Raw genomic sequence first — 14,242 nt, 5'->3', positions numbered from 1 at the left:
TCATCCAGTCTGGCATCCTGTATCTCACAGGCCATTAAATTTTCACTGTTACCCCTATATTAAGTCCAATAATTTGGTTGAGATTAAAGTACTTCAGACTCCAGGAAATTAAACTGTTGTGTGCAACAGGCAGAAAACAGGGGACACCACAGTGCCATCAATGCCCGAGTTCCCTACAAAGGCAGGGAATTGTGTAAGTGAGCTCTCTAGATGATCCTAGCAAGTTATCTTTGCTCCATGCTTCAGAGGGAGGTAAAAACCCACACAGATCCCACCCAACCTTACCTGGGGGACAATTCCTTCCTAACCCTGAACCTGGCAATCAGTTTGACCCTGCACGTGTGAGCAAAACACATGAGCCAAGCTTCTGAAGGTACACACAGTGCACAGAAGTGAGCCTCCCAGCTCTGGATAATAGACTCAGGCTAGCAGAACTCACGCCAGTGCTGTAAAAATATCTGTGTAGACAGTGCTTTGAAGTTGTGGCTCAGGCTGGAGCTCGGGCTCTGCAGCTCACTCACTTCCCTTGGCTTCAAAGCCTGAGCTCCAGCCAAAGCTGAAACTTCAAAACACTGTTTATACAGCTATTTTTATAGCACTAGTGGAGCCTTGCTACCCTGAGTCTATTAACAAGGGCTGGGAGGCTCACTCCTATGGTCTGTGTAAACATACCCTGATAAACAGGATTCTGTGAGCCACTCACGGCAATGTCCACCCAATCTGGTGCCCTGCTTCAGGGAAAAAAACCCAACATCTCTTCTGGATCAAAGACTTCAAAACAGTTTGAATGTATCTTTAGAACTATTTTAAGCATGTGGGTTGTTTTTTTTTTCATTTTAGGCTGTCTATCAAGAGCTTAATGAGCACATTCCAGGTTATAATGAATCAAAAACCTACATGGCTATTTAAGTGTTTACTTTGCAAAGTGCTGCCATATGGGAGGTTTGATTTTTGGGGTCCCAGGTGCTCTGAGCAGATGGAGGTTGAGAATACCTTGAAGATGGCACACAAGTACCTTGAGGGTACCTTGAATGATGATAGAAGCACCTAAATGAGCACGATATAGGTTTTCTAGTTGAGTGGAGTTTTTACCACCATACCAGGCTCTTGAGGAGAAAAGGAAGTAAAAGTGGGAAAAGCAGGGCATTTTGGAAGCCCCCACCTTCAAAAAATTATACCAATTATTGTTCTAGAGAGAAATATAACTCTTTCATAGAAGAACAATGTACAGATGGTTACTTAATGTAAGCATCTTTCATGTTGATGGTGGAATTTACACTGTTTGTGTGTGTTCTACTCAGGCAGAGTTAATTAAATGTACAGAGATTCATTTACCTTCTCATGATATATATCTTCTGGAAAAGTACTTAATTTATATAAATTTTCCCTCTTTTTATAGTTCTATTTAAGAATCCTATTGACCTTCTCTTCATAATGTACGTTCATCCAAATAAGAATAACCCAGATACTTATGACATCTAACAATCAGTGTGATCACAGAAAAAGGACCTTTATCCCTTTGCATCGTTTAGGATTTCAGTGCATGTCTACAAAGGGCAACTGTCTTATTAAAATTGCAGTTTTCCTCTTGCAAGCAGACATTGGTCACCACCTTGCATTCAAAGTATTTTTCTACTTATTTAACAACGGCTTCTCTCTGTGGCTGTGAATATATGAATGTGATAACCTTTGGAAATTGTAAATAAGGGTAAATATATAGTCTTAGTGGAATTTTTGGCAGTCCAAAATAAGCTTAATTGCATGACATTAATAATTTTGTTCATTAGTATATTTCCTATACAAACTTTCTAGAAACTAAAGGAGATTTTAAGGTTTCCCTTCTTAAACGGTAGGGCTGTCTTATACAGGGAGATATTTTTGGCTCTAGAAATGTATTTAACACAAAGTCAGTTGTTTTGGTGAAACTTTAGTTCTAAGAGGCACTGCTTACAACACAGGATAGGAGGACTATCCTTAGGGAGGCAGAGCTTTCATTGACCCATAGAGAGATGATTTCTAACCATCTGCTCTGTATCTCACAAAGTATCAGTATGTTAAAAATATGTGAATTTTTCCTCCTCGGGGAGTCTCGCTGTGCAGCATACAAAGTGCAGATGAAAAAAGAATGGGAAGAAGTATCAGTGAAAGAAACCATTTTCTTTGCATTTAATAAGGAAGCATCTCTTGGGTGGTCAGTTTTTGGTTTTTTTTTACTTCCACATTAGTCCAGCATTTACAAGTAATTGGGCTGATTGATTTCAAAGGATCTACAAAAGTGACAGCCAAAAGGAAGGCGTACATCTGTAAGGGAAACACAAAAGAAAACGAAATTGGAAAAAGCAACATTTAATTGCCAATACAAATTGGTTAGTATAATGGACATCCTATTAAGCTGCTTTATGCCAATCAAAATCCCCCCCAATGTATTTTGGCAAATTAAAAAGTGGGATTTTTGCTCTATCAGTTTTCCTGATGGTAAAAAGGGTGAGATTTTTAAATTTCGACACCATTGAATAAAGAACCACTCAGGAGCTCATCAGTTTTAAAATGACCAAGGACAAATATATTCTCCTCTTAAAAGAAGTATGTTAAATATGATCTGAAATATTTCCAGAGATGTAGTTCCTTTATACTGAACTTTTCCAACCTGCTCTGTGTAATTTTTGTTGTTGTTAGTTTTGGTAAGGAGGCTTTTCTGCATGCATACATTCTATTTCGAGATTTAAAAAGACTTGGTGTTTAATAGACATGGGAGGATCACAAATTCTGTAGTCAGTAAGATCCATTAAGGAAAATTAATCTCCATGTTTCTAGGAAGATAGCAAACTGTTCTCTCCTCACCCTAAATTTTCTTCACACAACAGAACAGGTTTTTGGTGTCACTCTTGTTACCCTTGAAAATGATAAAACACTTGCCCCTTCATATATTCCCTAACCACTGGTGCCATTTACTTGGGCATTTATGGTGCTATTCAGAGGCTTCTGTCATGTGTTTCCATGCATTACTGCTGGCATTAGAAGTGTTCTGATTCCTTTTGACTGGCAGTTGACATCAAGGAGGAAAAAGGTATTTTATTAAGAAAGATAAAGGTATAAACCATAATGGAATGTAGCAGAGGAGAAAGGTATTTAAATTAATGATAGTACAGGCTCACAGCTTGTCTCTTGTCTGGTGTGTTATCACTTTCGCAGAAGTGCAATGTCTAATGACTGTGGAGGAATTGAGCTCTATTCCTTTTTAAGAAGCACATTTCCTACTAACAACTAACTTGTCTCCAATGTCAGTCCTAGTAGCTATGGATAATGCTAACTCAGCTCTGATATGGGTCTATTGCAGTAAAACAAACAATAATGCCTAGGGCCCAGACTTAGAAAACTACCATTGAATTCAATGACCCTTAATTTGGGTTTGTTCACAATGATTCCAATCTTAAATAATTGTGCTGGAATTGTTAATTGATTTAAAATGTAATTTCCTCCAGTTATTGCTGGCTGTACTATATAATTAGGCTCAGAGGACTACATTTCAATCAGTAAATGACAGTAAGTGTGGATTTCTCTCTCCACCCAAATTATTGCCAATCAGAATTTAAAGGGTGAAAAAAAAACACACATTTATGCCTCACTCTGATAAACACTTATGCATGGGAGTAATTTTGAGTCCCATTGAGACTGCTCATGTGCTTATCTTATAGTTACTTATCTGCATATGTGTTCCCACAAATCACAGCTTTGTTGTACTTTTAGACAGCCATGGCTCCCTTTAGCTATTAGTTCTGACATTCAATAAGAAATTAATATTATCGAATACATTATTTAAAATATTTCAGTATCTCTTGTGAATCTTAGCTTGTACATTTTAAAGGAATGAGCATTAGTATCTGGGTTTCTGAAATTTCCTAGTAATGTAAAAATTTACATTGATATAACTTGAATAAAATATTATGAATCCCACTGAAACTTTATTTAATATTCCTAGCACAGCTGTGATACCGAATTGTGCCCAAACCAGTATGTATGGTACATTGTCACAGCACTTCTGTATAAATGAGAAGTTCACTCTTGAGCTATATTTAAATTATATAGATAAGTTGACATGTTAGTTTACTGCTTTCTTGAAGGTTTTTTTTTGTACTATAATTGCAATTTATTTTTTTAAAGATCAGCCTGTAAGTAGAACAGATGTTGCACTACATGAGGGTTATACTTTCAACCTACTGTATGGAAAGTTGCATGTAAATCTTCTTGTGCTGAAAGGTTGATTTTTAGAAATGCATTACCGTTGAAAGTAATAGTACATTGATATGTGTTGACACATGGATTTCTGTATACAAGTCCCCTTAAGAAAAGAAGATAACCTGTAAATGGCACAACTTTTTCTCTCACTTATGCTTCCTGTACTATTTTTTAGGAAGTGGCACGTATACTAAGAGCTTTGAACTTTTCCCCAAAGGATTTAATGAAAATTTCCTCCATGATCTCATAAGCCTACTTTTTTAATTATACAGTATTTTGGGTTTTTTTTACAAAGAGAAGACTTTTTAAAAAAGATTTGCTTGAACAGCTCAGCACTGTAGGCTGTTTTACTAAATATGATAAATGAAAAACATACAAAAAATGCTGGTTCTTTTAAAGAGCAAAGAACTGCACAGTAGATAATTTTAAATAATGTAAAATGTCTATTTACATAATAGCTGAAAATTCACTCATTTAAATGTGTAATCATCAATAGCTTCAGAGGCTGACCTTGAAAATGGAATATCTGGGTACAAAATAAATCAGCTACGTGTAACAAGCTGCTATTTCCTAGAGGGATAATATATAACTGTCCCTAAAACTGTGCAACAATAAGAATTTTCTTTAAAGCCCTGAGACTGCTTTAGCAAGCACGCTTGAGGCACATCTTGCCCTGATTAGACAATGCTATATATAGCTATTGTCTAGGATGTAAATTACATTGCTATGAAGTACATTGGGTTTTGTCTTCATAAGACTATTTTACCATTAACACACATAACTAAGAATGGGTATATAACCACCAATGGGCTCCTTGATAATTATAAGCCTTTAATCAGATGCTGTAGCAAAACAGATCTCCTGTAAGAGCCGGTCAGTTTCAGTCACTCAGAATAGCTATATATAAAAACAATGAAATATAATAATTAGAAATCATAGCAACATCTATTAGCTTTCACTGTGAACTGAACTGATGCACTGATCTAGCAATGGAACAAGGGAGCAGGAGCCCTAAATCTCCTCATAATTATACCAATTTTACACTGTTGTAATACCATTGACTTTAATAGAGTTATTTCTGGTCTTCAGTGGTGTAACTGAGAGAAGAATTAGACAGACTCTGCCCACTAATCTGCACTTGGGAAAGGCACTGCTGCAATTTGCACATCAGTAAAATGATGAGTATTTACTGCACAGAGGTGTTGTAGGTTTAATTAATGATGGCCTAGTCCTGCATTATTTCAGCCCAAAACTTCAGTAAGGCAAGATTTGTTGATTGAAGCCAGCAGGTGTTTATGGTGTGTAACACGTGCACTGTTGGTCCCTTACAGCCAGTGTTTTAAACTCAGTTTACAATTTTACAGTCACCGTCAGCAAAATTACTGTTAAAAAAATATCTGGTTTGCAAAAACAATGAAGTGGTTAAATACTAGCATTTGTGCTTGCAAACAATTAAGGGCCTTTTTTAAAAAAAAAAAAGTAGGCCTTTAGTGTTTTTAAAGCACTATAGAAACCTGGAGTATTAATATTAATAATATTTCTTCGAGTATTATTATTTTTAACATGAGATGTGGTTTTGAATTTAATGTCATCTGAGTAAACTCAGTATAAAAAAAAGTAGCTAAAACTATGAGAACAGGGTCTTTGTCTCTCACAGAAGACCTTTCCTGGAAAAAGCTTTTGATTTGGATGCACAATTTTTCAAAGCTCTTTGAGGACAAAATAAGGAAATCACATCATCACCGAGTCCTTTCCTGCAAAAAGACATATCTAACAATAACCAGCCATTTCATGCAGGCAGATATTATAGACATAAAGCTTGTTGGATTCCATACAATGACCAAGATGATCTCATGATGATATGCTTGAAACTAAAAATTAACAAAAAAAAACCCCATGAAACTTCTATCTTATTTTTATAGGGACGGATTATGTTATTTTACTTAGATCTGGATATACCTTAATCTCTTAATTTATTTCAGTAGGACTTCCCAGAGGGTGATGCATTGCTCAGTCTAAGTAAGGGCATCATAATTTGGCTGTTAAAGATCGTATTGAGCTTTCATCTCATAGTCATGTTATTTTGTGCATGTGCTTTAATTTCCTATTTAATGATCATACCATTTTGTCTCTTTATTTTCATTCGTCTGTTAATCATTCCATGTAAAAACATTTTCCTTTTCAGAAGAACAGCTGTGTGACATAGGAGAGTTTCTTTGCGATGATCATGTGACTTGTGTGTCTCAAAATTGGCTATGTGATGGAGAACCCGACTGTCCAGATGATTCAGATGAGTCTTTAGATACCTGTAAGTAAAAAGTACTGCATGTTATCCTTATTTTCCTTTGAAGAGTACAGATAGCTGTACTGTATAGTCATAAGAGTGGATTTTGGTTTAAAAAAACCCCATCCCACGTGAATCTTTGTACCATGGAGAATAGGTTACACTCAATATGCAGGTGTGAGATGAAAGAACTGGAAGGTGTTTTGCTCAACTGTCATTTTATAATGAACACTATCATCAGAGCATATGTTCCATATTCTCTTACTGATTTAGTAGAATAGCTATAGCAGGCAGAAGCAATGGCAGACAAAGGAAGGGAAATAATGTTTCTTCAAAAAAGGAAAAGAAATTAATAGTGCAACACAATGTCAGAGAGAGGAGCACTGAGATCTCAAAGGAGGGATCAAAGGAGGGAAAGGAAGATTCGAAGGCAAAACATGGAAAAGTGTAATAAGACAAAAGAGGCAAGGTATTTAAAAATGAGGGAAAGATTTAATAAAACATGCTTAATCTTAATAAAAACAAATCTTATTTTCTCTGTGACTGAGAGCGGCTGGAGAACAGAGCAGAACCCTTTCAGGCTTCTCAGATTTCTGGACTTGATGAGGTGATATTAAATCTTAATGTTCCCTTGTTTCCTACATTATGAGGAAAATGAGGGAACTTCCTGGTCTATGTCCCCATGATAATCAGCTCATGTAAGAAAGGATACTGATAAAATGAAATGTTCTTTTTAGTGCAACATAAGAAGCTAGAGATTTGCTTTACCTGCTAAAGGTACAGAAAGTACCATTTATCAAAACAAATCAGGGACTATAATCCTAGTTTTTAAAATCATCGACAGGGAATCTACACATGCTGGTTTGCTATCTGACACTGGATAAGCTACTTAACCTTCCTGTGGTACAGTTTACTCATCTGTAAAAAAGGTATAATAGTTAATTTCTGAGGTTGTTGTGAGGGTTCACTGAGTAATGGTTTGTAAAGCACTTTGACTCCTCAAGGGAAAAAAGCTGTGTATAAGTATGAAGTATTTTTTCATAATTAGCTGTGACGTGTTCCCTTCCCAATGCATCTTTTTTTCATTTAATGCTATGCTGGGTTCTTTGGCTGTATTTTAAACATAATTTTGTGCTCACAAAGGAACATCAGTTGCGAAAATGGGCTACAAAAATGACATGCAAAAAATAATTCTTTAGAATTTTCCAGTAAAAAGACCTCATGGTTTGGCAGTAAGAGATCAGTCTGGGTGACAGGCACCAGACATATTATGCGAGCAGTGTTGTCTCCTTCTCTCTATTTTATTCACCTGCTGAGGATATCTTCCCTATAGATTTGTTCCCAAATTGTGGTATTAGTATTAATGTGTCCTCGTTTGTCTGTTGAGCCTAGTTTGGCATTTTGAAATGGAATGCCTTGCTCCTTCATGCTGTCCATGCCAAACTCATTCTACTGCATATAAATGTGCATAAATCCCTACCTACTTCTGTTTCCTGACAGTAATTGGCATCAGGAGAAAATCACTCAACTGGTAATAACCGCATACCATTTCTTCTCTTGGGCCGATTCCTCAGCTGATATAAATCGGCATAGCTTTACTGAAGTCAATGGGACTACACCAGTTTACACCGGTTGAGGATGAAACCCATTCTGTTTCATTAGCATCTTGAAGTGTGAAACAGAATTTTTCCTGCTACTTTGCCTGAACCTCCTCTGTACTTGATCATGAGTTTCTGCATAGCTGATGCACATAAAGAGAAACATCTTTAAAAAGGCCAGGTGAGCCATCTCCAGATTCTCAGTGCAACTATCATATTCCACAAAATATAACCTTATCTAAACATATAACATCACAGTTCACTTTTCTAAATAGAACTTATATTGTAGTGTTTGTTTAAGACATAATAAATCTACATACCAAATATTTATGAAGCATATGAGGACTCGAGGGACTGGTGATAAGGATACAGAGCATTTCACTTTGAGTGCACCAGATCACACATACTTCTGTTTGGTTGTGGCTGAAAGTTGTTACCATTTGGCAGATCTTTAGTGACTTATGCAAGATGAGTTGGTAGAACCAGACAGATACCACTAAAAATTGATCCCAACTAGTGCCCTCGTTAGCAAATTCAATACGGGGTCTAGGATTAAATAGGAATGGAGAACCAACTATGTACTCTCTCATTTAATGCTTAAACCAGCACCCGGTGACTTCATTTGGTGTCGGATCAGGATCAGTGTTTTCCTCAGAAATTGAAATTAGAGGAGATGTTCGAATTTAGAGAAGGGATTGGAAAATGACTAAATTGGCAACAGTGGGATTAAACTAGTTGACCACTGGGACGGAAGGAGGAGGGAGTTCAGGAGGGGGGTCCTCCATAACAATAGCAAAGGAATGTGACAGACCTGTCCTGTCATTGCCTAAGCTGTTCGCACTCTGTGGATATGGGACTTTCATCACCAAGCTGTCAGTTTGGTACTTTTCACTAGTGCTAAATGTACTCTCAAATAGTTTCAAAAAAGAAAAAGCAGATTCTTATAGCAAATCCACTTTTACCCTGTTGTGGTGTTTTAGCAATGATTATTTCTGTTCCCAGAAGAGTTGTTGCTCTGTGTAGTTAAAAAAAAAAGAAAGAAAAGAAAAAAAAAAGCTGGTCCAGTAATTCATAATGAATAATTTATTGAACACATTTTGCTTCTTATCTGTTAGTGAATTGTCCATGAGAGAATTGTATTTTTTTCTAATATATTCTTTCTTTGAAATTATTAACCAAATAATTTCTGCTACTATTTTTGAGCTGTTGAAGGCAATGGATTGATATCAATCTACCTCAGCTGGGGACCCAGCCCACTGCATGTTTCTCTTTTACTGATAGATGGACTTAGACTACATCAAGATTCTGGTGTGAATGCCCACAGAATTTTTGCAATATTTGCTTAAAATTCATTGTTTCCACAAACATTCTTGTCTATAAACTCTTTTGCTAGACTATTGGTAGGAAGTAAACGTGGTTGCAGAAAATGCATTTAAAAAAATCTGGTAAATACTCATTAAAGATTTTCTGCCACATTTGTCCTGCTCTACAAATGACCTTGACTAATAATGTCTAAATATGACAAAATCTATGCTGTCACTGTTTGAAGCATGTAGTAAGAATACAAAAACCCAGCAACGCTGAACATGTGTCCAGTTTTAGTATATTTGTCACCTGATAACTGGAAATATTTGTGTGTATTAGCCTCTGATAACTGTATATATTTGCCTCTCTGAGCAGTTGCTGCCTGATTTGAGATGGAAAATTCACTAACATTGAAATGCCAACTGCCTGTACAATGTTATTATTTCCAGACACAGATTTATTTCCAGTTTGTCCTGTTCGCTTGTTGGGTCTCTGCCTAAAATACTCCTCATACATAGAAGACATGAGTCCACCAACAACTACCAATGGCTTTCCAAACCAAATCCAGAGAATTAGATCATGTATCCTGTTTTGGGATATTATTTTTTGTCAGTGATAGTGTCAAAGATACAAAACGCTGACATCCAAATGACAAATGTCTTTACGATTTAGACACTTTTTGCGTTAGCAACTTCAGGATTTATTTCTGGCTTGCACGTCTCTCTTTCTCTCTCTCTCTTTCCTCATTCTCAGAGTCCTCTCTGCCAAAGAGCACCATGCTGAGGAGGGGGAAAAATGAAGTGGAATAGAACCTGATTTCTCTGTGAAACTGCAGGCATCAGGTTCGAAAACAAAACACCCTTCTCCCTTACAAAATTGTTCCGGCAGCTCAGCAGTAATTCCAGCATAGGGCACTGTTGTCCTCAGGACTCACAGCTGTCCTCTGGCCATGAGGTGGGGGCCTTCACTCCTAAAATGTGGTGTGCAAAGGGGGATTGACGTGTGGTGTAAGCATACACAGAAGTCTCTCAGCATGTGGCTGCAGACTTTGTTGCCTGTCAGAACTGGCCCTGACTCCAAGCATTGTTCTTACTTCATGAATATCTTATAGAGCCAAATACACGGTACAGTATCTATACTTATTTCTCTGACAGTGTGCAATAACTCTGCCAATTTTCAATCCATCGTGTTAGCAGTATACAAATTTGGGAGAACAATTTCATTTATCCCAGCAGAACACAAAGCAGAATCATAGTAGGCCTGAGACAGAGGAACTGTACAGACAGTCTTCCTACCTTTCACATTCTTTATAATTTGTTATGCCTTCTCTTCTACCCTAGCATTGTAGATCTTCATTAAATGACATCTGAATCACTTTCACTGGAAAACAACCAGCTCTATCCACTTTACTTGGGGTGGATAGGTCCTGGTGAGTGAGGATATTATAAGGACCCCAGACTATGTGGTAAATGGTCTGTAGTTCTGGCCCAAAGTACTACTTGATCTTTTTAAGATCCATTATCTCATGAAAAAACAGAGGCAGAAATACATCAACATGCCATTGCATGTAAACCCAATTCCATCTTTTCAATAATATGTAGCAATATTGGCTCTTGAGATATCATATTTTATTAAAATAACGTATTTTGCCTTTTCTCCATGCTTCAGTTCTGACTTAGTTTTGATGGCCCTATCACTAGAATTCTGAGTAGTTGAACCTATACTATATATCATCTAACAGTTGATTAAAACATTAATTTCTCTAGGATCTTGAAAGAGTATTAGCTTCTAAAATCCATCCTGAAATTGAAGTTTGGGAGCGGAGCACGAGTTAGCTAATTTTAAAGATTGAATCTCACCTAATTTATTAAATTAGTCTTTTCAATACATTTGTTGTTATTGGAGGTTCAATAGTGAGGTGTCTCAGCAGTGTCACAAAGCTTAAAGAAATGTTAATATTGTACCTAATTTGTGATGCTTTCTCCCAGCAAAAGCTAAGAAGCTATTTGAGCTTTTGCTGCTGCTGAGGTCCTAAACTATAAGGGTGAGAATTTCAAAAATCCTCAAAAAAACAACAACAACAAAAACAACAACAAGGAGTCCGGTGGCACCTTAAAGACTAACAGATTTATTTGGGCATAAAATCCCCTGAAAATTCCCAAGTGACTTAAGAGAAAAAATTCCATTGAAAGTCCCATTGACCTAAGTCACTTAATGGGCTTTTGAAAATACCACCCTAAATAATAAAATGGCTTTTGTTTCCAGTTCATGATGAGCTACCATATAATTGCCCATTGAAGGTAAGAGGAGAAAATGTTGGACATATCAGGTGATGAAAAGATAGCTTTATATTTCCTTCCCTTAACATCACTGTGTTGTGTAGCTACTCTTGAATGAAGAAACTTATAACATTAAGGAACTATTTTTGGCCATAGTTTAGCAAGATACTTAAGCATATGCATAACTTTAAATACATAAGTAGTCCTTCATTTGACATTTGATGTCAGCCATATTGTATTTAAACAGTCTCTCTGACATTGGTAGGAAAAGAACCACAATGGAGTGTCAAATATGAACATTTAGTTAAATTTTATGAAATTGCTGATATTCTATGGAACATTCAATAACAAAAAGCATGAAAATAATAATTTAGTATTTGTACCACACTATAATGTTTGCCTATTTTCCAGTGCAGGGAAAGGCTTTTGGCAGACTAAGACAAGTCTGTTGAGGACTTTTCTAAGGCTTGGTCTACACTAGCAATTTATGTCAGTATAACTACGTCACTCAGGGACGCAGAAACACAGTTATACCAACCTAACTCCTAGACAGCACTGTGTTGATGGGAGGGCTTCTCTGGTTGACATAGCTACTGCCTCTTGGAGAGGTAAAGTACCTATGCTGATGGAAGAAGCCCTCCCGTTGGCGTAGGTAGCATCTTCACTGAAGTGCTACAGTGGCACAGCTGCAGCATTTTAAGTGTAGACGAGCCCTAAGTACTGGTTCTGCTACACTGATCAGAAAGACAATATGCTTCGTTCCTGAGCTCCAACACAGCTTCCAGCAACAGAGGTAGAAGAGGACATCTGTTTGCTAATATTAGAGACAACTTTGCATTTCAAACATTCCTAAAGATGTTAAACTGTTTTATAGACACAGGCATGTTCTTGCATTAGTGAAATAGCTCTCATTGGACAATTTAAGTGGTGCATTGGCTTTCTGTCCAAGTGGCACATCAGAAAAGGTAGCTGATCTCTTTTTCTTCTAACTTGTCTGAAACTCATACATCATCTGTAAAGGCTGGAGGAATCCAGACATTACTGCTGACACCACTTGTTTCACAGAGTGCTGCGAAATATATAAGTTTTGAAATTAAATATCTAAATTTTGAATAATATAATTTAATCATGATCGAAAGAAAATGACAAGTAAGTTGTGGTTAGGTAAGCAACATTAATTTTCTATGATAGGGAAATCGCATGGGTTCCAAAGGCTATCTGAACAAAAGAAAAAAAGGGCTGGAGAGTCTGTCTTTACTTTTCCATAGTTTTATTTTTACACTTCTTTGTTTCTAAAACCTACTTTATAATAGTTTTTTCTTATTTTATTGGGTATAACAAGTGACTTTTGTTTGTTCCTTTTTATAAATTCCGGGATGTGAGCACAATTTCAGTGCTGCTTTATTGAGAGAAATACGTAAGTAAACACCATAATTAACTGTAGATCTGCACATACTATCTTTAATCATAGGGAAGTATCAAATTTTAAAGATAAATCTGTGCATCCACTGGGCAAGTTATATTATTCCTCCACTATGTAATAACTGATAGATCCAGTCTCTGGTTGTTTTAGCAAAAGTAGTTGGGCGAAGATTCAAAGGCCAGTTTGAAAATCTGCATATGATTTAGGCCATGTTTACAACGTCATTTGGCATTATTAATTATACATGTAGATATATAAACAGATCTTTAAAATGTTCAGCTGAGAGACATCCATATACTGTATTGGTTAAACGTGTATTAAGAGGCGATAGGGTCTCAGCACGTTGGCTCATTAATCATAATTCACACTTGCAGATGTACTGCAGGGAGTCTGCCCCATTTCAGCCTTACCGAAACCAAATGGAACCCTAAAAGGGGTATGGAAAAAGCTATATTAATTTATGTTTGTGAAACATTTTGAGATTATTACGTGAAATGCACTCTGGGTAAAATCCAGCTCTTCTCTGTGGGGACATCAGTAGGTTTATGCCCAATTTAAAGTCCACAAATTTAAACACTAGATTTCTACTGACATCCTGCATGATGGTGGATCTTACCCAGAATGTCTTTCATGCAGTGATTGCAAAGTGTTTTATAAACATGCATAAGTGAAGCTTTGCCAAATGGAGAAGATAAGAGTTATAAGAGATCATCCCTTCCACCACTGTAGTCTAGCCACTCAGCTCTAACAGTCAAGGTTTATGCAGCTCCAGTTTCTGTAGTTCATCAGATACATGAATACCCTACAACTTATTGGCCATGAGAGTAAAAAATGCAGCACAATGTGGCCATGGGGAACATCAGCTTTTCTTCTTTTTTGGTCCTGTATGATTATCTTGTACCTAGGGGTTTTTTAGAGCAGATTTTGAGCAGGGGGGCGGAGATCATAATTTAAATGAATGCTTTTGACAGTGGTCCTCTTACCTAGATTCTGGAAAACACCTAACTACAGTACAAGGGCAGAATGGGGTCCCTGGAGAATAGTGGCAAATACCAAAATTTCAGAATCAATTGAATAACTTTATGGATTAATTGTTTGCTAAATTGACCTCTCTTAC

The 14,242-nt window shown here is 36.7% G+C and overlaps 1 protein-coding gene across 7 annotated transcripts in view; it reads left to right on the top strand.

Moving 5' to 3' along the window:
- LRP1B (LDL receptor related protein 1B) overlaps window positions 1-14,242 on the top strand; it is a 1,334,345-nt gene that overhangs the window by 258,636 nt on the left and 1,061,467 nt on the right. For 6 of the 7 annotated variants that reach the window (XM_075117809.1, XM_075117812.1, XM_075117808.1 and 3 more), the window contains exon 2: window positions 6,422-6,544. The exons of the other annotated variant lie outside the window; for it this stretch is intronic. In XM_075117809.1, coding sequence (XP_074973910.1) covers window positions 6,422-6,544 — 123 coding nt within the window. The remainder of the gene's footprint in view (window positions 1-6,421; window positions 6,545-14,242) is intronic. 7 annotated transcript variants of the gene reach the window in all.

The sequence above is a fragment of the Caretta caretta genome, chromosome 11 (assembly GCF_965140235.1).
Source record: "Caretta caretta isolate rCarCar2 chromosome 11, rCarCar1.hap1, whole genome shotgun sequence".
Classification (NCBI taxonomy): Eukaryota; Metazoa; Chordata; order Testudines; family Cheloniidae; genus Caretta; species Caretta caretta.
This window is presented reverse-complemented; position numbering and strand designations above follow the sequence as displayed.